This window comes from Gopherus flavomarginatus, chromosome 2 (assembly GCF_025201925.1).
Source record: "Gopherus flavomarginatus isolate rGopFla2 chromosome 2, rGopFla2.mat.asm, whole genome shotgun sequence".
In the NCBI taxonomy this organism is placed as follows: domain Eukaryota; kingdom Metazoa; phylum Chordata; order Testudines; family Testudinidae; genus Gopherus; species Gopherus flavomarginatus.
The window spans coordinates 121,325,890-121,352,052 of NC_066618.1; the positions used below are offsets into that span (position 1 = coordinate 121,325,890).

A 26,163-nucleotide genomic window follows, 5' to 3' on the forward strand; every position below is an offset into this window, starting at 1 on the left:
GCGGAAGGAGTTGCTTGTAAGATGTTTATTACCCCTGTTCAAGGAAACTTAGTTTGCGTATAAGCAAATTGCACTTTCACCTGCCTCTGCATCGCTGAGTTCTGCCTCAAACAGGAAACTGATGTGCAAGAGCCCAAATTCTGCTCTCACTCAAAGGCTCAGCAAAAAGATTTGTCCTCTCTCAGGGGGCAGCAGCTATTCCTGCCCCACACTTTAGGGGGAGGATCACCTCGGCCAGTCTGCACTGAGACTTCCCTCAGCTGGGGAAAACAGAGAGGCGCCAAAAATGTGCCGCTGATCTCTCAGCAGCGGTTTTCCTTCGCGCTCACTGGGTGCTAACCCGCCTCTCAGCTTCTCCGGGCGAGATGCCAGGTGCTCACACGTCACCGCCCATCGCACGTGTCTCAGAGGCGCCGGAGGGGGGACGCAAACCGGGAAGGGAATCGCGCGCTGATTGGCTCGCGGTAACCCCGTGACTGGAGGGGCGGAGCTTGCCGGCGGGGCGGGTCGGAGCGGGCATGGCTGCGGCGCCGGGGGTGACGGAGCGGTACTTCACGCGCTGGTACAAGCCAGGTACCCGCCCCTCCCCCCGCGCGGCAAACCCTGTCACGGGGGAGGGGCCGGGTCTCCTCTTCCGCCCGCGGGGGGAGGGGACTGGTGGTTCGCGTCCCTCAGGGAGCGCGCGGCCCGGGTCCGCCCCCCCCCGTAGAGTCCGTCGGGCGCGCGGCCCGGGCGCCACCAGCCCCTGGGCAGAGCCCCCGCCCCGCCCCCGCGCGCGCTGCGGCTCCCGGGGCGCGTCCCGCGGCTGCGCTCGCTCTGCGCCGGTCTGGCCGCCCTGGCCCCGGTGCGGGGGCGCGGCAGGTTTGTCAGCGCTTAGCCGGCGCCCGCCCTGCCCAGGGGCCGAGCTGGCGCGAAAGCCTCGCTCAGGATTTAGCCTGCAGCCGTGGGGGCGCCAGGGCGCGCAGCTGAAAGCCCCGCTGAGCGCGGGTGGGCGGGTTGTGTGATGGGGGCACGTGAGGGCTGCGCTGTGCGGTTGCTTTGGCGCATCCGTGTGAAACCAATATCGCTGAAGCCGTGAACTTCCTCGGGTAGCTGCAGATCTCCTGCTAGCGAGGTGCCTTATCCTAGCAAACTGAAGAGAATAAAGGTCAGCATTATACCAGTCTCCCTGAGCCCGCAGTAGGGATTGAATATTTAACTATTTGGGTAGGAAAACACTCCCTGCTGAGAAGCTGCCTATCCTGCTGACTAATGTTATGTGGACTGATATTGTCTTCTGGTTTGCTTGGACTCCTTTGCTAGTCTGCCTGTCTCCATCTGTTGTCTCTTGTTTTATACTTAGATTGTAAAGTCCTTGGGTCTGCTGGGCTGTCTTTGTTCTGTGTTGTACATCAGTTAGTGCCGTGAGGTGCTGTGAGAATACAAGCAGTACTCCTGGGGAAATTTTGTGCCAAAAATTAAAAATTCTGCTCACAATATTTTAAAACTCTGCAAGTTTTATTTGTCAATAAATAAATGCAGAGGCTCTGGCATGGCACTGGGAAGCACAGTCCACTGTTTGCTGAAGGTGGGAGATCACTCAGCAGCCCTTCCCCCCCTCCCCCCCTCCCTCAACTCCTGGGACACGGACTCAAAGGTGAGGCTGCACCTGATCCTGACAGTGCAAGCCCTGGATCTGCCCTAGAAAAGCCCTGGGGCCTTGCCCCTCTGCTCCAGGCCCACCAAGTGTGGGGAAAGCAGGCTGTACCAGGCAGGATCCAAGTGTGGAGGGGCTGAGGGGGAGGTTCTAGGTGTCTGTGGGGGACAGTGAGCACAGCTCAGTGGGGAGGTGTGGGTGTGGATGCACAGGGGGTGGGGGGAGGTTCCAGGTGCAGGGGCATTGGGACTCTGCAAGGGCTTCCAGGTGAAGCTGGCTGGGGCTCAGCGGAGGGGTCTGGGTGCTGAGAGAGTGGGGCTTGGTGGGGTAGGGGTCTGTGTACAGTTGGGGGTCAGTGATGTGAGGGCTCGGTGGTGCAGGGGGAGGGATGTCAGAGTTGGGGTTTGAATGCAAGGAGCTCAGTGGGGGTTGGTCTGGGTGCAGGGGGTCTGGATGCAGAGGGCTCCAGATACAGGGGTTGAGGTTCAATGCGGTGGGGTTTGGGTATGGAGGGCTAGTGAGGTTCTGGATGTACCTGCTGAAGCTTGGCAGGTGTGTCTGGGTATGGGAGGTCCAGATGCAAGGGGGCTGGGTGAATAGGGGAGCAACTCCCTGTACAGTGACTCCTCACCCCACAGTTGATGAGTGATGGGGGCAGGAAGCAGGGAAGGATGCTGAGCTTCCTGCATCTGGAGGAGGTTTCGGGGGGTGGTGTCTGGAGCTGTGTCAGACCTCCTTGCAGGGGAAGAGGAAGTCCTGTCCTCTCCAGCCCAGCCGGGATTAGCAGCTGATCCCGGGTCAGAGTAGGAGCCATTGGCTGGGGTGTCCCCAGCCCCACCATGATTTACCTCTCCGCTGGCTGCTCTGGGTGCCTGAAATGATGTACCTGCTCTGCTAGGGAGTGGTGCATGACTGCTCTTGCAGCTTCCCTGTCAGAAAGTAATTTTTCTGCTGGAAAGCAAAGAAATCTGTGGGGGACATGAATTACGTGGAGTGGTGCAGAATTCCCCCTGGTGTGAAGTAATAAAAACTAAAAGTTAAATGAGTACAAACCTGGCTGTAGATTTGATCTGAGACATTCTTTATTCCTGGAGGAATTCTGTGCCAAAGATTTAAAAATTCTGCACACAATATTTTGAGATTCTGCATATTTTGTTTGTCAAAATAACACAGTATAATCATGTCATTTTAAATTATTTTGGCAACTTATTTCAAAATACCTGTTAGCAAGCATGTCTGTAACAGTAAAGACAACAAAAAAGATTCAGGAAATTTTTTTTTGACAAATAGATTCCTTACTAGGCATATTAATACAGAACTTTGAGTAATAATTGATTTAAACTACAATATAGAAATCTATTTCTTGCACCCCTCAGAAGCAGTGTGAAGGCTTGGGGAAGTTGCGGGTAATGGAAGAGCTCAGGGAGAGGGATGTAATGGAGCGGGAAGGAGCCTGGGAGTGAACCTGGAGGCTTGTTTGGTATGGGTGGGAGAAGTATGGAACTGTATTTCATGTGTGTATGTGGGGAGTAGGGGGGATTGTTAGGGAGTTGGGGAGCCTCCCCCATGAAGACTTTGGCTGACCGCAGCCTCTCCTATTCAGCCAGGCACACCTGTCCCTATGTGTCCTGGCAGTCCCACTCAGCCACCCCTCGTCCACATGTGGCCCTACATCCCACTCCCATTCAACACCTGGCTCAGTGCTGTTACCCACTAGCTTCTGTGCCCCCCCACTAGCTCATCTGAACCCCAGTCTGTGAACCCCAGCAGCCCTCTGTTCCCTGCTCTGTCTGCCCCCCAGCTGGCCTTGCGGGTAAGGCACTGTGAGGAAGGCAGCTACTTCCCCCACCGCCATGGCTCTCTGCTCTGGCCCTGAACCCAATGCCCTCTGTTCTGGCACCACAGCAGCCCCTGGTCTGTGAAAGGTGTAATTGCAGCACCGCTGGACAGAATGTGTTTTCTGTGTGTGTGTGTGGGGGGGGGGGGAGTCTGCAGGGGACATGATTTCCCCCAGGAGTAACTCTTGTTACTGTGCAGACTTCACTGAGAATCTTGCTGATGAAAGCATTGTAGGACTAGTTCCTCAAAATCATGCTTTCTATTCGGTGCATGTGTAACTAACATTGACATTGTGTACATGATGGAGAAAGCTAGACTTTAGAGTGAAGTATGCACACACAATCTTTGCTTGTTTATGTGGTTATTTAGGAATAGCTATAAGTGCCCTTTTCCAAATGAGTTTTGGAAGTGGATTAAGCTAAACCAGAAAAGGAACCTTATTCCAGAATAAGTGTGTCCACACATGGAGTTATTCTGGAATAGCTCCTTTGCTTTAAATTGACACTTATTCTGGAATAACTTTCATGTGTAGACTATCCCTATGGAATGAAGATCTTGGGGTAGGGTACTTCAATCTGCTCCTGTTAGCATATCTTGCATTTTAAACTATTGAAAGTATTTCAGTCATCTTTGCCTTGCCAAACAATACCTGATGTGATCAGTTCAACTTGCATATGTTTAGCTATTTTTAGTTTCTTGATCTTTTAAATGCTCAATAGCTAAATGTTAGTCTTACACTCTACTGCATCAGTAACAACAGTGATAATGCCTAGCTCATAGACTTTTAAGTCAGAAGGAACTATTGTGATTATCTAATCTGACCTCCTGCACATTGCAGGCCATAGAACCTCACCCACCCACTCCTGAAATAGACCCCCTAACCTCTGGCTGAGTTACTGAAATCCTCAAATCGTAGTTTAAAGACTTCAAGTTACAGTGAATTCACTATTTATACTTATTTAAACCTGCAAGTGACCCATGCCCCATGCTGCAGAGGAAGGGGAAACCCCCCTGAGTCTCTGCCATTCTGATCCATGGGAAAATTCCTTCCCACCTCCAAATATGGTGATCAGTTAGACCCTTAGCATGTGGGCAAGATCCACTAGGCAGATACCTGAGAGATAATTCTCTATAGTAACTCAGAGCTCTCCCCATCTAGTGTCCCATCTCTGGCTGTTGGGGATTTTTGCTACTTTCAGTCACCAATGGGCCACTTGCCATTGTAGGCAGTCCCATCATACCATTCCTCCATATAGTGCTTTTCATCAGTGATCTCAAAGCAGTTTACAAAGGAGGACAATGTTACTCCTGTTCTACAGATGGGGGCACTGAGACAGATTGCTGTTCATCATCTGCAATCCTCCACTGAAGTGTGTAGGAACCTTCTTCATGAACTATAAGTCCATCTTAGTATGCAAAAATACATTTCAGGGTATTGGTTCTTGCATGTTTCTAGCTTAGTGTAGTGATTGTTTTTGGTTTTTTTACAGATGTTAAGGGTAATCTGTGTGAGGACCACTGTATATTGCAGCATTCTAATAGGTAAGTAAAATCTGGTTAAGTTCTTAGGGTATTTGTTTTGCACGACTAGTTTGAAAACACAAATTTTTAATAGCAAGCGAATGTTTTCAACACTGAAGGATAATATTTGGGTTTTCTCTCTTTCAGAGCAAGCACCACAGTTCTTTGATAGCCTCTTTATTAATGTTTTAGTTACCCTAAGTACATAGCTAAGTAAATTAGACACAATAGTTAGGTTTTAATATTAGAAAACCTAGTATGAATGAGTATTTTAAAATTTTTTTCAACAAGCCTTTTTGAAACATTTCCATTTGATAGTATAAATTTTGAGTATGTATTTTGCTAGTGTATGATAACCTAAAACTGAAATTCATCAGTCTAGTGAAATGCAAATTTCTAGATCAGTTGTTAATTTTAATTTCTGATGGTTGTAATATGTAAATGTAAAGTATCTTATTTTAAAAAAATCCAAAATATTTTAGTATCAGAAGATATGATGATTTTTATATTTGGTGGTCATAGTATACCTACTCTGACTCCAGTTGATAGCATTTGGGCCAAAAATGTTTAAGGAATTATTTTGTAACACAAGTCTCATTTTAAAATTTTTGAGTCATGTTGCTGAGTATGTCTCCTATAAGTTGCAAATATGAACAAATTACCTCCCATTTTTAAAATGCAGTTTTACCCAATGGTTTTCATGGTAAGAATGGTATCAGGGTACTCAACAGCTCTCTTTTTCTGTATTTGGAATTGCGTCTGCTTAAATTAGTTGCTAATTTTGTATTTTTGTTAGTCCTGTAGTCAGCAGAACTCAGAGTGTAAGCTAGATTCAATTTCTTCTACATTCTCAACAGAACTGAGTACAAAATTACAGTTGTTAACCCATAGGGCTACTCTTTGCCTGCAGAATCTCTACTACTAGTGATTTGTGCATGAGAAGGCAGAACATAACTTGACTTGCAGAGCCCAGGCAAGGTTTGCAGGATGGGTAGCTGTAAAATTATTGTAACTTGTAAAAGTTTTAATAAAATATGTATAAAAATCACTAAGATGACATTGGAAAGTGACATGGGGTTCAATATGGCCCTCTTTTTAAAGGAAACCTACTGACTTTATCTTAAATCAAAAAGAAAATTTTAAAGCAGATTTAAAAAGATTGGAATATATGTCAAAACTCTGATTAATGTGAATTGAGGAGCTGTGTAATCTCTTGAGGCTACAATTCTAGTAATTACAATAAGGAAGGCATCTGGACGGTGCCTATCAGGATATGAAGATCAGTACTATGGGAAGACACGCAGGGAACACTTAGTTTTTAGAAGCAGTCTGTGCTCTTCTATTATGATTTAATCTTTGGTTTGGACAAAAAGTGTAAGTATTAAGTAATTGTACTAAATGAGAAAAAAAATTAGGCCTTCCAAAGTGGGAGGATATTGGACTTGGGTCCTATTTTGTTTAAGTATAAAAAATGCCAGCTTTGTTCAAAAAGGCTGTTTGGGTTTTTTCTGCTTCCTTTCAAACATTAGTGCACCAGATCATGTCTACCCTGGAAAGTTTTATAGTTAGTTGAACTTGTGAAATTGACATTACAGAGGACATGTTTGGAAAGTACTAAGCACCTCGGGGGCACAGCCACAATCTAAATGGTTAATAAGTCACTGCAAGCTGAGTAATTGAGGGCAAGAGATTCAACTTTGTTTTGTTTAATACATGTTACATCAATAAACATTTGGAAGAAGATGTATCTTGTTGATTTCTCCCTCCAGTTAAGGTGTGGGAGCTGACAAAAGACATTTCCAAAGTCTTCCAGCAAAATGGAGAAGAATGGAGTTAATGTTCCTGAGCTTTCTTGGGTACAAATCAATAACTTTAGAAAATACACAGCAGAAAACCTCATTGCAGTCTTGTTTCTTACAACATAAAGAAGCAAAGAAGCATGCATCTCCTTTTAAAATCCTTCACCAGTCACACTGAACAGCTGTTGAAGACTCCTGCTGTTCCTTTGTCTGCTTGCAACTCTGATCTTCTGGTCCTGCTAGAAATAAGGCTGATAATAAAGTAGAGAACGGTCATATTAGTTCATACTCAGTTTTGTACAGAATACATTAACAATCTAGCGATTCAGCTAATCTTTTCAAATCAGATTAGGAGCTATTTATTCCTACTTCTAAAACTCTTTTGTACTTGGGCCTTCCTCCAAAGTGGAGAACCTCTTCCTCTGCCAGTCCCTGAACAAGGGGATGGGGAGCTCCATGCACTCCCCAGACCCTTCAGCGGGACTGAAACATTGGGTTTCACACAATCCCTTTCTTCAGTCACTATCCCCATGAATGGGGCTAGGGAGCAACAGAAGTCCTTGAAGGCTGGGGGAGCCCTCTTCTCTCTGAAGCAGGGCGTTCACAGAGAGAGGCCTCCAGATCCGTATAGGAAGCAGGGATTAGTGGGGTGGGGTCAGGGGGAGGAAAGGAGTGGGGAATTCTTTACTTGCAGGGTCTTCTTTGCAATTCCCAGAGAGGAGTTATGCTGCAGCTGAAGAGCAGGCAGACACATATGTGCATAGAGAGGGGAGCCCATTTTGCTGTTCTTGGGCCCACCTAGTCTCTCCTCCTGAAAATAACTTTCTTTAAAAAAACAAAACAAAACACTTCAGAGAGAGAATGCTAGGCATGCTATTACAGGGTCTTCTATCCAATTTGGCTACTTAGCTTAACATTCAGGATGAAAGTGTTGCTTTAATGACATTAAGTGGAAAAAATATTTTGGCTCTTTTTGCATTTGTTATAAACACTAAAAATAAACTGAAATGGGAAATTAGTCACTTGTAACATTTTAAATTGTCAGCATCTTTTGCGTTCAATGCCTTATTATTTTATACCCTTTTAGATGAGTATATTATGAATAAGGTTTGCTCTAATAAGGCTAGCCCTATGAAAATATCAGTGTCCTCCCCCTGCCCTGCTCCCAAAGCCAGGTCTAAATGCTATGGTCTGGTATGGAGGCCCAGGTGTCCCTGACCACTGCTAGCTGCTGAGAGGGGGTAGAACTTGTTCTCTTTCTCTTCTTCTGCAGAAGGGCCAATGCCATTCTGTGTTTTCCCCTCTTATCCCTTCCTGTTTTCTCCAGATGGGATGTAGACATTTTTCCTGTTCTTAATGGTATACACGCTGCATCTCAAGCAGGAGCAAAGTAGCAGTGGATAGTTAGAGCTGCTCCTCTTCTGAAGGGTTTCCAGCAACAGAGGATGACATCTAAGCCTCTAGTGTTCCTGAATGTAGCTAGTCTCAGCTTGAATGCCAATCTCTAATAGGAAAAGACCTGTGCCAGGGTTTAAACTCTGGGTCCTTTCATATAACCCCAGGTGATAATGGACCAATAAAAGAAGTGGGGGAAGGGACCCTTCTAAATAAAATAAATTGAAAAAGCTAAGACTAAAATGGTATACTAACAAAGGCAGGAAACTGAGAATCAACAGACATGCAATCGCTCAGTTTCAAGCCACAGGCAGATAGAACCCTTTCACCTTGCATAAAACACTCCTATATGCTGGGTGTAAATATCTGCCAAAGAACCTTTCCTATTGACTGAGGAGTATTTTTACTCCTGAGGGAATTCTGTGCCAAAAAATTAAATTCTGTGCACAATATTTTACATTTCTGGAAAATTCTGTATATTTTGTCAAAATAACACAATATAATGACACCATTTTCAATTATTTTGGTAATTTATTTCAAATACCTGTCAGCAAGTATGTAATAATAGAGACGACAAAACCCAATTCCCCCAGGAGTAGAGAGTTAAAGAAGCCCCTATGACAACCCAGTTCCTGTTTCTCTGTTATGCTTTGGTTGGGTGCCTCAGTTTGGCTGTTTTCACATGTGCCACCTGGGTCTATCTTAGGGGGAAAACTCTGCCCCTCCGGTCTCAGCGACACACACACCCTCCCCTCCCAGAGCCCAGCTGCAGGACACTCCCTGGCCCACACACCTGCATCCACTGCCCCCAGAACCCAGCTGCCGGGCGTGCCCCAGCCCAGACATCCACACCCTCTACCCCCCAGAGCCTAGCCATGGGATGCCCTCAGCCCAGACATCCACACCCCCTGAGCCCAGCCGCAGAGTACCCCCAAGACCAGACATCCACCCCCCCCAGAGCCCAGCTGTGGGGCAGGCCCAAGCCCAGACAGCCACAGCCCCTACCTCACAGAGCCTAAGTTTGCAAGGGATAACATCCTGATGCTGAGTCTCAGACTTGTATATACGAGTTTCCTGCATGGCAGTGTCTTCCTTCAGAATGGGCCAGGAACCACAGCCGCCTCCTCCCCCAGCAGTATCCTGTACTTGTTAACTGGAGAGCTGGGCTCTTCTGGGTTCAGTGGCCCCTAGTAGTAGCCAGCAGCTCTGCAGCACCAATTCTATGGGGAAAAACGAAATTATGTGCAGAACATTAATTCTGCGCAATGTATGTGGTGGCACAGAATTCCCCTGGGAGTGTACTTTAGCCTTGTTTATTGATCTACCTTGCCACGGTCAGACTTTTGGGAGAATGTTTATTTTCAGAGACTATTTGAGAAGCTGGATCTCCCTTAGGCCTCAAAGATTTTTGCCTCTTTGCAGTACTAGCAGGCTGGCCTCATTGTGAGACTAGCTGCAAGGGTTGGGTACCCAAGAACATTGTTTCACTTAATTTCTGGTGGCAGTCAGCTAAGGTGCTCCTCCTACTGGAACTGCAGCTGCTCAGGTTGGTTCCACACCCTGGGGCTTTGGCAGTATTTCTGTATTCTTTTCCTGGTTTCCCTAGTTCCTTGGCGCACTGAAGTAGCTCCCTGCACACTGCCTTTTTCAGACCCTTCTAGCTGTGTAGCTGAAGTTACTTTTGAGTTGTCAGAGCTTCTTTCTGATGAGGAGGGAGGGTGTTTTAAACACTAGGGCTCAATTGTCAGTGACCCTGGTGTGGGTTGTCTTTGACTTTAACATCTGAGGAAATTGACATTTATTCAGGCTGATGGCTTCATTGGCAACATTGCCTTCTCAGTGTGCTGTGCTTAATTATTTTCTCCATCTAAATCAGGGGTTCTCAAACTGGGGGTCATGACCCCTCAGGGGGTCAAGAGGTTATTACACAGGGAGTTTGCAAGCTGTCAGCCTCCATCCCCACCCCACTTCACCTCCAGCATTTATAATAGTGTTAAATATAAAAAGAAGAGTTTTTAAATGTATAAAGGAGGTCGGACTCAGAGGCTTGCTGTGTGAAAGGGGTTCCCAGTACAAACGTTTGAGAACCACTGAAAATTATTAGATATGATTCTGTTGTTATATAGATTGGTTTTCTTGTCTAAATTTGACACTCAAAGGGCTTGGGTATTAAGCTCAACCCCTTTAAGCCATGATGGTCATCTCTCCAGGATCCATACAAACATTAGATCAGTTCTGTTATAGTTGCATCACTGAACTTACATATCTGCATTACTGAGTGTCTTCAAGTACACTGCTCACCTCCCTGCAACGCTTGATGTGTGAAGGAACAGAATCAACTTTGTTTATAGCTGCTTAAGCAAAGATGCCTCTTCTGTAGACTCTAGTTCTCAGTTATTCAGTGGCATTGCTTAGGCCTGGTTTACACTACAGAGTTAGGTCAACGTAGGGCTAATTACGTGGACCTGACTCTTAAGCGTCTACATTACAATGGTGCTTCTGCTGATGTAAGTCGCCCACTATATCGACGTAATAACTCCACCTCCATGAGAGGCGTAGTGGTTAGGTCGATGTAGTTAGGGTGATGCAGTGTCCATTTATACACTGCATGACTTGCATCGCCTGTTGGCTGTCAGCCCAGCACAGGGCTCTCAGCAGGTGCCGCCCCCTCTCCTTGGACTCAATTTCACAGGAGGGAGCCTACCACCAGTGAAACTGACTTTCTTGTCAGTTTCATGGCTGCTATTATTTCGCATTTTGTCTCCAGCTCTGTCTCCCACAGGATGAGGAGCTGATGGGCAGGAGCCCAAGACAAAATGTGAAATAATAGCAACTGTGAAACTGACAAGAATGTCAATTTCCCTGGTAGTAGGCTCTCTGCTGTGAAATTCAGCTCTGTCCTGAGGGGATTGAGGGGCTCCAGCTGTGAGCCCCCTGTGGCTGTCAGTGCCCCACACTCCAGCTGTCAGTGCCTCACAATGCCCCACTTCAGTCGGTGCAAGCACTCGTGGTGAAGACATGCACCGCTGGCAGAAGGAGAGTAGTTGACTTAATTGCTGTGGAGGCTGTAGATCAACCTAACTTATGTTGATCAAGTTTTGTAGTGTAGGCATGCCCTTACGTATCTGAAGTTTCCTAATAGCAGGGCCCCATGTACTCTGTGGCACCTGCCATTTCTCTTGTTCGTCAATTCTGGTCCATCAGCTCAGAAGAAAGAATGGCATCAAATTCAGTCTTTCCACTATTTTTTTGCCTTGTACCCACTTCACAGGTTAATTCGTCTCTAAACCTTTTTCTTCTGTGTTCATCCAGTGTGACAGATTTTTGTTACCAATCTGCCTGGGCCACAGTTGATTAGGCTGGGCCACAGGATTTTTTGTTTTTGTTTTTTGGGAGGTGGGGGGGAGATGAAGCACACCAAGTGCCTAAATTTTAAAGCTTTATTGATAAAATAATAAAACAACAGCAGAGTGTGCTGGGAATGCTCCCACATCATGCAGGGGAAGAAAGAAAGTGTTATTGCCCCAAGTCCTAACCCACTTTCATAGTCACACACGCATGACTCAGACTGGCCAAATCTGCATGAAACGTCAGAAGAAGGGGGCGGGAGGATTAAAGGTGGATGGAAGTGCTGTCCTTGGCCCACGTCATCCAAGAATCTGCCGTGCTCTCCGAATTGCTCCAGCTCTCAGGAGGGTTTTAAGTCCTGGGCTCCTTTTGGGTGTTCCATTCTGCAACCTCTGGTCCTGGTGCTCTTTGTGCCAGTCCAAACCAGCTTTCTATGGTCTTTTAGACTTTCTCCAAAACACACCGGCTAGACTCTGTTGTCGTTGTTTTCCTCTTGCTGGTCTTTGCTTGCCTTGCTTGTTATGGGCTGGCTCTGCAGGTCTGTGTCTATTCAGTTGAATCTTCCTTTCTCACGGTTGGTCTGTGGATTCCGGGCCCCCCTCTTTCTTGGCCAGCAGTCAAGAGTCAGATGTGTGCTATGGCCTTGAGCTGGCTGGAGTTAGCGTCTTATCTTTGGACTGAGCTTGCTAGCTGTAGTGTTGGATTAACTCGTTCTCTGCTTTCTTCTCCCCCCCGCCCTTGGCCTCTCATAAACCTGCAAAAGAATCTTCCACTCTCCACTCACACCTTCAACCTTCTCAGCATGCTTTGCGATGCTAGCAACAGTGTTAGCCACATGCAGTGCTGATTTGCCCTCCTCCCCATGGGACCCCCATGGGTCCTTGGGGATGTGACACCAGCACATCCTCAATCTTCCTCTGTTTCTAATTCCTTGCACTCTGGGTGTGAATCACCAGGTATGGTATACTTTTCAGGTCTGTTCTTGACATATATCCAAAGCATTGTAGTTGTCTGTCTTGAATCTTTTGTAACAGTGTCATTTCTTTTCCTATCTGTTTTCTTATAACTTATTTTCTGCTGTATTGAAACTCTCAGCGAGTTCATTTCTGCAGTCGACATCTTTCGTTCATGAGCTTACCTCATACTCCAGACCAGGGGTAGGCAACCTATGGCACGTGTGCTGAAGGCGGCACGAGAGCTGATTTTCAGTGGTACTCACACTGCCCAGGTCCTGGCTACCGGTCTGGGGAGATCTGCATTTTAATTTAATTTTAAATGAAGCATCTTAAACATTTTAAAAACCTTATTTACTTTACATACAACAATAGTTTAGTTATATATTAGAGATTTATAGAAAGAGACCTTCTAAAAATGTTAATGTATTACTGGCACGCGAAACCTTAAATTAGAGTGACTAAATGAAGACTCGGCACACCACTTCTGAAAGGTTGCTAACCCCTGCACCAGACATTCCAACCCATACACTGGTATTGACATGGCACTGTCTCATGTACACTGATTTTTGTTTTTATTGAAATCTTATTAGCCTGCCAGATCTTGCAGCTTTTCCGAGTACAGTAGCAGCTAGTCTGATTCTTATGTCGTCTTCATAATTCCCATTCTTTCATAGTAGTTCTCCAAGGTACATATTTTTCCCCTTGTTCTAGTTCTTTGTTTCTGACTTTGATCTTTACCTTTTCCTCATGTCTTCCAATTGCCATAATTTTTGTAATATCTGTACTGATCTTCAATTTGGATTATCTGCTTTCCTTGTCTGCCTTCTACAAATTCTCTGTAAATCCTCCTTGATTAATGGTATGAGGTTAGTATCATCTGCCAATGTAAGGTTAGTTTCTGTTGTTCCAAATAACTCTTTCCGTTTAATCTCTCAGTGCTGCAGCCATTACTGCTTCCAGTATCATGCTGAACAAATCTGGTGACAGCATGCATCCTTGTCTCATTCCTACAGTCATCCTGAACTATTCCATCAACTACTTGTCTGTTCTCACCACACTTACTGACTTGCTGTAGATGTCTTCTATCAGTTTGATTTCGTAGGAATACATATGTTCTCAAAACTTGCCATAACGCCTTCTGCCAAATACTATGAACTTCAGACAAGCTTTTGATAAAGTTGTTGTAGCAGGTTTAGTTGTGTTTTCTGTACTTCTCTGATATCTGCCTCATCACAATTAGCTGATCTATTATAGTTCATCTTGTTTGAAGTCTGGTTTGTTCCTCTGCAAGCGCTGCTTCCACATAGGGTGACCAGACATCCTGATTTTATTGGGACTGTCCCAATATTTACATGTTTGTCCCATGTCCTGACTGAACATCGGTCGGCATGCAATTTGTCGTGATATTTTGCCCTCCGGCGCAGAGGCGGAGGGGGCTCATGCCCCCCCGCCCCAACTCTACCCTGGCGCTGCCCCTACTCCGCGCCTTCCTCCCCCATTGGATCCCTCCCCAAATCCCCGCCCTGGCCCCGTCTCTTCCCCAAGCATGTCACATTCCTCCTCCTCCTCCTCCCTCCCTCCCTCCCAGGCTTGCACTAATCAGCTGTATGGCGGCGCTAGTGTTGGAGGGATGGGGGAGAAGCAGGACGTGGCAGCCAGCTCAAGGGAGGTGGATGTGCAGCGGAGGCGAGTTGGTGCGGGGGGGTGGGGCATGGAGCTGCCAGTGGGTGCTCAGACCCCACCAACTTTTTCTATGCTCCGATGGCTCTTTTGTTTTTTGTTGTCTTTGCTTTTGTGTTGTTTTTTTCCTCTGCTGCCCGCTCCTGGTTGTGTGTGGTTTTTTTTTTGTTTTTTTTTTCTCCACTGGCACCCCTCCCCCCCACATCCCAATATTTCATGTCTCTCATCTGGTCACCCTACTTCCACATACCTTTTCATTGTCCTCTGCTGCATCTCAGTGAATGCTTTCCCTGGTATGCTCAATTAATTGATTCCTATAGTTCTTGCATGTCGTCTTACCTCTTTTTATAGATTGGGACTATTATCACTTTTCCTCCATTTTGCTTAGTATTTTCTCTTGTTTGTAACTCTTGGGGAATAGCTCTGTGGTTATGTTGCTGTTTCCCAGAGCCTTTTTCTTTTTCAAACTTTCTATCAAAATCTTTGCTATTTCTCTAAAAATTTCGGCAGCTGCTCTCCTTTGTGTGTATGGGGGAAGCTTCTCCAGGACCGTTTCATCCACATTCTGCAGGTTGCACAGTTCTTCAAAATATTCTTTACATTGTTTGTTCATCCTCAATTATTTGGCTGTGCTTGTCTTTCACTGCTGATATGTTCAACTCCTATGTCCGGCTCACTTCTCTTATTTTGTGATATAACACGTTTGTTCCTCTTCACGTATTCTTCTGCTTATTGTAGGTTTGTAGGGCTGTCAAGTGATTAAAAAATTAATTGCACAATTAAAGAATAATCGAATACCATTTAAATGTTTTTGGATGTTTTCTACATTCTCAAATATATTGATTTCAGTTACCACACAGAATATAAAGTGTACAGTGCTCACTTTATATTTTTTATTACAAATATTTGCACAGTAAAAAAAATAGTATTTTTCAATTCTCCTACTACAAATAATGTAGTGCAATCTCTTCAACATGAAAGCTGAACTTACAAATATAGAATTATGTACAAAAAAATTAACTACACTCAAAAATAAAACATTGTAAAACTTCAGAGCCTACAAGTTCACTCAGTCCTCCTCCTTGTTCAGCCAATTGTGCAGACAAACAAGTTTATTTACATTTGCAGGAGATAATGCTGCCCATTTCTTGTTTACGTCATCTAAAACTGACAACAGGTGTGTGCATGGCACTGTTATAGCCAGCATCGCAAGATATTTACGTGCCAGATGTGCTAAAGCAGGGGTGGGCAAACTTTTTGGCCCAAGGGCCACATTGGGGTTGCAAAACTATATGGAGGGCCAGGTAGGGAAGGCTGTGCCTCCCCGAACAGCCTGGCACCACACCTTATCTGCCCTCTCCCACTTCCTGCTCCCTCCCAGGACCCTGCCCCCGCTGCTCCCTGTCTCCTGACTGCCCTGACCCCTATTCACACCCCTGCCCCCTGCCAGACCCCTGGGACTCCCGTGCTTATCCAACCCCCTCTTCTCCTGATCCCTATCCAAACCCCTGCTCCCTGATAGGCCCCCTGGGACTCCCACGCTTATCCAACCCACCCTGTCCCCTGCGCCCCCCCCCGAACCTCTGCCAAATCCAATTGCTCCCTGTCCGCCCCCCTGGGATCTACTGCCCCCTACCCAACCCCCATCCCCGACCCCCTTACCATGCCCCTCAGAACAACATGTCTGGCAGATGCGCTGCCCTGATGGAGCTAGACATGCTGCTGCTCTGCTCCGCTCCATAAGAGCATGCCGTTCCGCCGCCCATAGTGCTGCCCGCGCGGTGGCATAGCTGTGGGAGAGAGGGGACGGCAGGGGACGGGGGCTAGCCTCACCAGCTGGGAGCTCAAGGGCCGGGCAGGATGGTCTTGCGGGCCGGATATGGGCCGTGGGTTGTAGTTTGCCCACCTCTGCGCTAAAGATTCATACGTCCCTTCATGCTTCAACCACTGTTCCAGAGGTCATGCGTCCATGCTGATAACTGGTTCTGCTCGATAACCATCCAAAGCAGTGCAGACTGACGTATGTTCATTTTCAACATCTGAGTCAGATGCCACAAGCAGAAGGTTGATTTTCTTTTTTGGTGGTTTGGGTTCTGCAGGTTTCCGCATCAGAGTGTTGCTTCTGAAAGCATGATCTACACCTCATCCCTCTCAGATTTTGGAAGGCACTTCAGATTCTTAAACCTTGGGTTGAGTAATGTAGCTAGCTTTAGAAATCTCACATTGGTACCTTCTCTGTGTTTTGTCAAATCTGCAGTGAAAATGTTCTTAAGATGAACAACATGTGCGGAGTCATCATCCAAGACTGCTATAACATGAAATATATGGCAGAATGCAGGCAAAACAGAGCCAAAGACACACAGTTCTCCCCCAAGGAGTTCACTCACAGGTTTAATTAACGCATGATTTTTTAATGAGTATCATTAGCATGGAAGCGTATCTTCTGGAATGATGGCCGAAGCACAAAGGGGCATAATAATGTTTAGCATATCTGGCATGTAAATACCTCGCAATGCTGATTACAAAAGTGCCATGCGAACGCCTGTTCTCACTTTCAGGTGACATTGTAAATAAGAAGCGGGTAGCGTTAACTCACGTAAATGTAAACAAACTTGTTTGTCTTAGCAATTGGCTGAACAAGAAGTAGAACTGAGTGGAGTTGTAGCCTCTGAAGATCTACATCGCAGTCAGAAAGACAAAAGTTATGTAAGCAAAAAAAAAAAAACTACATTTGTAAGTTGCGCTTTTATGATTGAGATTGCACTACAGTACTTGTATGAAGTGAATTGACAAGTACTACTGCTTTTGTTTATCACTTTTACAGTGCAGATATTTGTAATAAAAATAATATAAAGTGAGCAGCACAAATGTATTCTGTTATAATTGAAATCAGTATATTTGAAAATATAGAAAAACATGCAAAAATATAATTTCAATTTGTATTCTATTGTTTAACAGTGCGATGAAAAGTGTGATTAGTTGCGATAAATTTTTTTAGTTAATTGCATGAGTTAACTGTGATGAATCGACAGCCCTAATTGTTTGCTTATTCAGTTTTTTCTGTTTCTCTTCACTTTCTGTTTACAACCTATTGTACTCAGCTTTTAGATTTGCATCTTCCTTTTAATTTTCCTTCAGTTTCCTATGCTTGTCATTCAACTGAAGTACTTCCTCCATTTTCCACCTTGGGTTCTTAGTTTTGGCGCTGTAGCCTAACCCTTGTTCAGCCACTATTATCATCCCATTTTTAACACTTTCCATGCCTCTTCAACATTATTTTTTTTCCCACCAGAAACATGTTTTTCTGCACGGCTTCTTTGTTTTCTTTCCCTGGTAGCCGGCTCTTTCAATTTGCCAATGTCATAGATCTTCGTTCTTGGCACTTTTTTGGTTGCTCTCAACCTCTTTGATGCCAGCAATAACTTATTATCTGATCTGATATTGTCTTTAGGTGACCTGCATGACAACACTTGATTTTCATCTGGCTTCACAAATATGAAGTCTTCATTTGAAAATCAGGTAATATCCCAGTCCATTTTTTTCTGCAGCTTTCTTTGTTGAAATACATGGGTTTATGAGATTCTTGCTTAGGCCTGGTCTACACTACGGGATTAGTGAATTTAGACGCATTAGGTTATTTAAAAATGAATGCATCCACACAACCAACCCTGTTCTGTTGACCTAAAGGGCTCTTAAAATCAACTTCTGTACTCCTCCCTGGCAAGGAGAGTAGCGCTAAAATCGACTTTGCTGGGTTGGATTTGGGGTAGTGCGGATGTAAATCAACAGTATTGGCCTCCGGGAGCTATCCCAGAGTGCTCCATTGTGACCACTCTGGACAGCACTTTGAACTCCGATGCACTAGCCAGGTACACAGGAAAAGCTCCAGGAACTTTTGAATTTCGTTTCCTGTTTGGTCAGTGTGGTGAACTCAGCAGCAGAGGTGACCATGCAGTCCCCCTAGAATCATCGAGTGTAGAATGTTTCTGCGCTTCCTCATCATCTCCGTCCCTGAGGTTATCGCAGATTAGAAGGTGAAAAAAAACTTCACTCACGATGACATGTTTTCCGAGCTCATGCAGTCTTCCCGCACTGATATGGCACAGCTTAATTCAGTGGCAGAGGCTAGGAAAGAATTAAGTGACCACGAAGAGCGGAGGCAGGATGCGATGCTGAGGCTAATGGGAGAGCAAACTGACATGATGAAGCATCTGTTGGAGCTGCAGGAAAGCCAACAAGAGCACAGACCCCCGCTGCATCCACTGTATAACCGCCTACCCTCCGTCCCATGTTCCATAGCCTCCTCACCCAGATGCCCAAGAACGTGGGGGAGGCTCCAGGCACCCAGCCACTCCACTGCAGAGGATGGCCCAAGCAACTGCAGGCTGTCATTCAAACAGTTTGATTTTTAGTCTGGCTACAATAAGCAATGTGGCCTTGTCCTTCTCTCTTCCCCTACCCCACCCGGCTACTTTGTCCATTACCTCTTTTTTTCTTTTAAATTAATAAAGAAAGAATGCATGGTTTCAAAACAATAGTAACTTTATTTCGAAGGGGGGAGGGTGGTTGTCTTACAGGGAATTAAAATCAACAAAGGGGGTGGGTTTGCATCAAGGAGAAACACACACAACTGTTACACCGAAGCCTGGTCAGTCATGAAACTGGTTTTCAAAGCCTCTGTGCTGTAACAGCAGCAGTGACGATGAGCTGAGAGGGCTCCATGCTTGCTGAGGTATGGTGTCTGCATGGGTAACCCAGGAAAAAAGGCACGAAATGATTGTCTGCCGTTGCTTTCACAGAGGGAGGGGCAATGGATGACATGTACCCGTGACAATGCTTTTGCCCCAACAGTCATTGGGCACTTAACCCAGAAGTCCAATGGGCGGCGGAGACTGTGGGAGCTGTGGGATAGCTACCCACAGTGCACTGCTCCGTAAGTTGATGCTAGCCATGGTAGTGAGGATGCAGTCTGCCAACTTAATGCGGACATATGGAATCGACTGTATAAAATCGATTTCTAAAAATCGACTTCTATAAAATTGACCTAATTTTGTAGTGTAGATGTACCCTTAGGCTCTTAAACTTCTGCCTTGCTTTTCTTTTGTTTTCTTAAGAGTCAGAATCTGCTTATTGCTGCAGCCCGGGAATTCTAGTCTGATCCTATTTCTGCATTAAAATCTCCCATCACCAGTTAGATTTCTTGTCTTGAAACTTTCTGTATTGCTTTCATAGATTCAAAGGCCAGAAGGGACCACTGTGCTCATCTGGTCTGACCTTCTGTATAACACAGGCCATAGAACGGGTTGGCAACCTTTCAGAAGTGGAGTGCCGAGTCTTCATTTATTCACTAATTTAAGGTTTTGAGTGCCAGTAATACATTTTAACGTTTTTAGAAGGTCTCTTTCTAGAAGTCTGTATTATATAACTAAACTGTTGTATGTAAAGTAAATAAGGTTTTCAAAATGTTTAAGAAGCGTCATTTAAAATTAAATTAAAATGCTGATCTGACGCTGCCAGCCTGGGGTTCTGTTCACCCAGGCCAGCAGCAGGCTGAGCAGGGCCTGCAGCCGGGACCCCAGACCTGGGGGTGGAGTGGGGGTGTTTCAGGGGTCAAGGCAGAAGGCTGGGGGTATGTGTAGGGCTAAAGGCTGGGTGTGTGGTGGGGTCAAGGGTCAGGGCAGAGAGCTGGGGGTGTGGGTGGGGTGCAGGGCAGAAGGCTGGGTGTGTGTGGGGGCGTTCAAGGGTCAGGGCAAAGGGGCCGGGACTGTGGGGATGCAGGGCAGAAGGCTGGGTGTGTGTTGGGGTGGGGTGGGGGTTCAGGGCTGGGGGGTATGGGAGAGTGCAGGGCGGAATGCTGAGTGTGTGAGGGAGGGTCAGGGCAAAGGGCTGGGGTGCTCGGCTCATAGGGGTGCTCCCAGCCCGAGCGGCTCATGGCAGGGGGCTGGAAGAGATGTGCCCTGTTCCACCCCCTTCCCCAAGGCTCCGTCCCTACCTCTCTCTGTCTCCTCTACGGACTGATGACATATCTGCAGGCCAATTTCCAGCTAGTGATACAACTGTGCAATCCCCAAAGTTTTCAAGTGAGTCACACACATGAAAGTGAGGGTTGAATTTGGCCCTGCAGTTGTAATTTAAAAATATAGGAGGGGGCAATGGATATATAAAACTTGTCACGGAAGCAAGCAGGTATACGTGACATACAGGGTGTGTCTTTACTGCAAAGTTAACTTGAATGATTGGCACCCAGGTCAGCTGCACTCAGGGGTGAGCAGCCACACCTGAATTACTATCTCTGCATTGGTGCTGCATTTAACCATGTGGGTGCTAAGACTTCTGGAGGTTTACCTCCTTGTCCTTGGGTCTGTCAGAAGCTGAGCCTCTGATTCTTTCCCAGTGAATTGTGGAAAGGTATTGGAGGACTGTCAGTACTTGAGTGACTAAGTGCTCACTACAAAGGGGGCAGGTGAGCAACCCTAGTGAAAGGCTCAGCAGTTTTAGCCTGCAGTCCCAGATGAGCCAGGTAGTCTATGTTGAACACTAAAGTTGGGTTTTGTGGGTGACAAACACCCCATGAAGAGCCTGTGTGAACAATGTAGTGAAGACATATGCTCTCGGTAGCAGCTGAGTTGAATAAGAAAATATTGCCTTTCATAGAACTAACCCACTATACAAAGCAGTTATCATTTGCTTATTAGAAGACTAAACAATCCCAGGGATGAAGCCTAAGTACAGTCAGTAACTGTTAACTTTTCTTGCAGAATCTGTGTCATCACGCTGGCAGAAGCTCATCCTCTTCTTCAAAATGGGAAAACAATTAAGAGTATTAATTACCAAATCAGTGCCAACTGCAGTAGACTTCAAAATAAGGTCTCCGGAAAGTCAAAGCGGGTACAGTGGGTTTTTTTTTTTAAAACTACCTTGTCAGTTCATATTTTATTTAAGTCCCTGCAATGCTTACCTCTAAAGGATCCACTGTGTCAGAGGCTGGAGTTCCTTTCCCAGAAAGAAATGTCTTACATTGTCTACCATTGTTAACATTGGTTGAACGAAAGAGCTCCAGCCTAGACTGCTCTTCAAATACCTGCAGCAGTGTGTATACTAAGCACCCCATTCCTTAGATCTGTTCTGAGCAGGATTATGTAATACTGATACAATACCAGTGGTGGGGTTGTCTGAAGTAGATTGCCCATGCTGGTGCTAACAGTGGTGGAAAAGGTCAAGAAACTTTCCCTACTGTATATAGGGCTTAAAGGTGTCACATTTTTTATTTTTAAATAACTAGATATCAAATATTAAAAGCCTCTTCAGAGATGTCAAGGCCTTAATGGACATGAAAACTGCCCTTTTGTTGAAAATATATATATGGCAAGCTTATGGGTTGTCTAAGAAAAGTCACATTGGTTTAACTAAAGGTGTAATTTCAAACACATTTAGTTAAACCAGCACATAAGGCAGCATGGATACTCATTTCAATTTAGCTTATGTTGATTTAGAACCAAGTTTGAGCTAAACCAATTTTGATTTAAGTAAGCTGTTAGACGTGTGTAGGTAACTCCTGAGGGCTGGTGTACACCCAAAGTAGAACAAAATAAACATCTTTATTTTAGTACAAGACTGTCTTATTTTCATGTAAATGTCCACACACACTTACTTTGGGTTATTTACACTGGTAAAAAGAAATCCTTAGGAGGATATTTGGTTCCTGCATTGTGGATAATGACTTCAGACTGTCACTTTTATCTCTTTCTAAATTTTCAACCTGAGTAAAACTGTGTGACAAAGTCTTTTAAAACAATCTTGGAACATGTGACTACTTTGTACTGCTGATTGTAACAAGGTTCATAATTTTCTCTCAATATGATAGGAAGGCTACACTTAAAAGAAAAAACAAACTTCTTTTAAATTCATAGAAATTCTTTGTTTCACATGCAGGGTGCTCAGTTTCTAACAGAACTTGCCCCTCTGTGCAGGATATCTTGTTCAGATGGAGAAGAATATACTATATATAGGCAAGTAAAAAAAAATTTATTTTTTTTTTGGTAGTTTGATTACAACGCATGGTTTTACTAACACTGGAACTTCTTTGCAGTTGTATAAGAGGGCGGTTGATGGAAGTTAATGAAAACATTCTGGATAATCCAACTATTCTGCAAGAAAAGGTAAGAATTTTGCTTACATTTGAGTTTTTTCTCGTTTTTATTCCTGCGCTATATCATGGTCTTATTTTCCAGCCATCTACTGAGGGATACATTGCAGTCGTACTACCCAAATTTGAAGAAAGTAAGACCATAACTCAAGGACTTCTGACACAGAAGGAATATGAAGAAGTTTTGTTGAAACGTTTTAATTCCACTTCATGAAGCTCTATTTTTAACTGAAAACATAAATGTCTGAACCACACTGTGAATAGCTTCAGAATTAAGTATTGCATAGATAACACTTGTAATCATCTACTTCCAGTATATCCCATAGTGCAAGAGTTGTAACATGAAAGATTTTAAAATTGTACACACTTAACGTAGGGGACTGGAAATTAGTTCTTTAATTTTTTATGGGTTTGTTTAATGTTTTTTAAATGAGTGAACAGTCATTTAATTTCAGACAGAAATAAACAGTTTAAACATTTAATGTGTTCTGTATATTTTTGACAGGTGCAGTGTAGAAAAATAATTATCCTTCTGGTGCTTAATGTCATAAGCAAAAAACCTTAGTTTCACCTATTTTTAGAATCCCAGGTCATTTTATACAGGTACTTAAATGAAGACCATTTCTGGCTGATCAAGATTAATCCCCAAGTCCTAGTGTTGAGGATTTCAGCCATTACCTCTTTGGTGCTGCAAATCCAGCATCCCCATTGTGATGTCCATTACCAGCAAAGGACACACAAAGAGCTACTGGTGAGAGGATGATGCCCCACAAGAATTAAATACCCGTAAGACCTTAGAGTACTCTACTGTTCTCAGAGTAGTAAAACAAAAAAAATAACCTAAGCCAAAGAAACAATAAAACCAAGAATGATGATATACAGGACCAACAAAATAAGGTCTGGCATCTGTACGAAGAGCAAACAGGCATCTCCACCTTTAAATATGTATTTCGCTTGTGGTTATAGTATAGTGGCTTAGAATCAAATAATGCCCTTTGTACAATGATTGGTCATAATTGTTATCAAAATATATCTTTTCTAAGAGTTCTAAATCTTGCACTGTAAAAATCTACTTTATGAAACTTAAATATGCCATACATTCTAAATGAAGATTTCAGTAGTTTCACATGCATTTCAAATCCTACTCTAAGTTTTGATGATAAATCAAAAGCAGCAGTAAGATCAGCTATCTATCACTAAGGAGTTTATAAACAAAGAGAATTCTTAAGTATTCACTGGAAATATAAAATGTTTTTGGAGGATGAACATATCATTAGTTCAGATTGGCAAGAGTAAAATTAAATTATTTAAATCAAATTAGCCTTAAAAAAATTGGCAGGTGTGTTGCAAACCAGCAGGTGGTTTTCTGTAGATTTGTTCATTGCAGAAATACCTCATAGTTAAGACAGCAACATTCAGTGCTTGAGGCCAGAGCCTTCCAGATTATCTTCCTGATACTGGCCAACAATTAGACTGACAAACTTCCACAGTAATATTACATGCAGCCCATATCCTCAAAAATTATCCAGTTTCTCTGCATAAATGTCCATTAGCAGCATCTTTGGGTGAAAAAGATGTTCACAAGTGTTAGTTACAAAAATAACAGCATTAATGTTGAGCAAAGGGACACATTCACATTATAAAAATACAGAACAGTTAAAAACTGACTGACATTGCAACTGTTACTGTTAAGTACCATGACATCTATTAGATGTGAGAAGGTCACAACAGCTTTAATTCAAATAACCTGCTATATCTTTCACAAAAGAAAGCAGCTTTGAAACTTTAGCCAGTTTGTAATTTCCACATGAAATTCTTCCATTCCTAAATACTACAATTATTTGCTCTCTAAAAATGTCAGATTTGCTACATGATGTTCCAAGAATTTTATTCCAAAGGCATCAGTTTTCCCTTCCATGCTGTCTTCATTTTTATTTCTTTGTAATCTATTCTCTCTCCATGGATGAGATGATCTCAGCCAGCCATTTCCAGTTCCACACTTTAAAAACAAACAACAACAAAAAAGCTGAGAAGCAGGATTGGTTTTATTTTTCCTCATTGCTGCAAATGGATCATTAACTCACCTTTTTCAGTAGCTTGCAGCTGAGTGGGAGAACTTGGGATAATATGGTCATCACACCTTTTGTTTTCCGAATGCATGTGTCAACCTAAAACAGAATTCATGTAAAAATCATAATTAGATGAGAATATCACATGCTGACCCTTTAAAATATGAACTGATTCTTCTTTTTTAAAATTGACAGTCTCTTCACACTTATGAAGTGCATCTGTGTGACACACAGACTCAGCTTGAATTATTAATAGTATTTGTCCGTTGACATTTTCCCTGTTCTGTATTGGAAAATGAAGTGTTAGTTGTTCTTTCCGTAGGATGTAGAAGACAATTTACTTGTAAGAGGGATCTAAAAATCCAATCTATGGAGGTAGAGGTTTTACCTCCTTTCACAAAACAAGAAAGGGCCAATCAGAATTCAGAACTATCCAGGATATACCTAGCTCTCTTGAAGTCCTCAACACTTGAAGGATGCAATTTAAGGTGACAGCAGTTTTCAGTAATTCCACATTAGCCTACAGATAGCATCCGTCTTATAACAAGTGGTAAGGATATGCACTGAACACCAAGACTGCACTTCTGCGCCACTAATATGTTCTCTTTGAGAGAGCATGAAAGAACAGTTACATAGCTGTGGATACTTCTAAATGTGTTGTCCACACAACTTCCATTGTTGGCACACTTATGCCTGACATTGGATTCTTTTGAATAGTAGTGTCCATTTGGTCCATGCCTGTGCCTTCTTGGTTCCCACAGCCCACAACAAAGAGTGGGGAAAAGAGGACAGAACATGGAATTTGTGTGGGTAACACATCTCAAAGATGCACAGGAATCGTAAGTAACCATTCTTTCTTCAAATGATTTTCTCCGCAAATTCTATGCTTGGTAATCAACGGGCAGTTATTCAGCAGGTAGGTGAGCAGAAGTCTACTTGAAAAGTGTTTGTAGGACAACCCTGCCAAAACTAGTATCCAACATGAAAGCCTTCACCAGGAACAATGAGTGGTAAATGTATGGATTGAGCTCCATATTGCCGCTTTGCATATCAGATAAGAGGCTGCTTGAGCCCTGGTGGAATGAACTCCAATATGTCCAGGTACATCTTAGCCACATCACAGAAAGTCCTAACAGTCAGAGATCTACTTAGAAACTGTCTCTGGAATGATATGAATTGTGCCTTAACCTTTTCAGCAAATGCCAAAAGTGTCAGAGACAAGGTGCATATTATCTTTTATTGGACCAACTTCTGTTGGGGGGGGGGAGGGGAGAGGAGGAGACAAGCTTTTGAGCCACACACAGCTTTTCAGGTCAGACACCTGAACATTGTTTTGTTTAGATATAATGAAGCCAGTGCTCTTACAACTTCCAGTGTGTGAAGCTTCATTTCAGCCAGGGTAGAGTGTAGTTTAGGGAAGACAACTGGGAGATTAATTGACTAATGTGAAAGTTGGAAACCACCCTTAGGTAGAAACTTGGGTGACAGTGATTCTGTCCACATGAAAGACCATGTATGTTACATCAAACACACATCTTGCAGGTTATTTATCCATAAAAGAGATCATGTGAGATGTCTACAGAAAGCTAACTTGTCAAGACTCAGTCACTGTGAGATGTATACATTTAAGGAACAATGTATTGATACTGAAAGTATGCTTCAAGGACTTAGAGTGAAAAGGAAAGTTTAGTCACCAGGATGTCTCAATGGTAGCTCATTTGGGCAAGAGAGTTATTACCCCTCCCTGTATGCCCAGTGATGCAGTGCAGACTCA

At 44.1% G+C, this 26,163-nt stretch overlaps 2 protein-coding genes across 9 annotated transcripts in view; one reads left to right on the forward strand and one right to left on the reverse strand.

The window, feature by feature from the left end:
* Nucleotides 1-489: 489 nt before the first annotated feature.
* The window catches only part of ABITRAM (actin binding transcription modulator), a 41,890-nt gene continuing 16,216 nt past the window's right edge, over nt 490-26,163 (forward strand). For 2 of the 5 annotated variants that reach the window (XR_007772357.1, XM_050938271.1), the window contains exons 1-5: nt 1,213-1,636; nt 4,966-5,017; nt 20,933-21,062; nt 22,107-22,183; nt 22,264-22,333. Coding sequence is in view for 4 of the 5 variants with exons in the window: in XM_050938271.1 (XP_050794228.1) it covers nt 1,516-1,636; nt 4,966-5,017; nt 20,933-21,062; nt 22,107-22,183; nt 22,264-22,333 (450 nt within the window). In the remaining variant the exon portion in view is untranslated. Of the gene's footprint in view, nt 574-819; nt 1,115-1,212; nt 1,637-4,965; nt 5,018-20,932; nt 21,063-22,106; nt 22,184-22,263; nt 22,334-22,405; nt 22,803-26,163 lie in introns of those variants that run through there. The other 3 variants (XM_050938270.1, XM_050938272.1, XM_050938269.1) reach the window with 3 other exon arrangements.
* The window catches only part of CTNNAL1 (catenin alpha like 1), a 156,206-nt gene continuing 152,545 nt past the window's right edge, over nt 22,503-26,163 (reverse strand). For 3 of the 4 annotated variants that reach the window (XM_050938179.1, XM_050938177.1, XM_050938180.1), the window contains exons 18-19: nt 24,405-24,488; nt 22,503-24,346 (exon numbers count right to left, since the gene is read on the reverse strand). In XM_050938179.1, coding sequence (XP_050794136.1) covers nt 24,158-24,346; nt 24,405-24,488 — 273 coding nt within the window. In that variant the 3' untranslated portion in view covers nt 22,503-24,157. The remainder of the gene's footprint in view (nt 24,347-24,404; nt 24,489-26,163) is intronic. The other variant, XM_050938178.1, reaches the window with a different exon arrangement.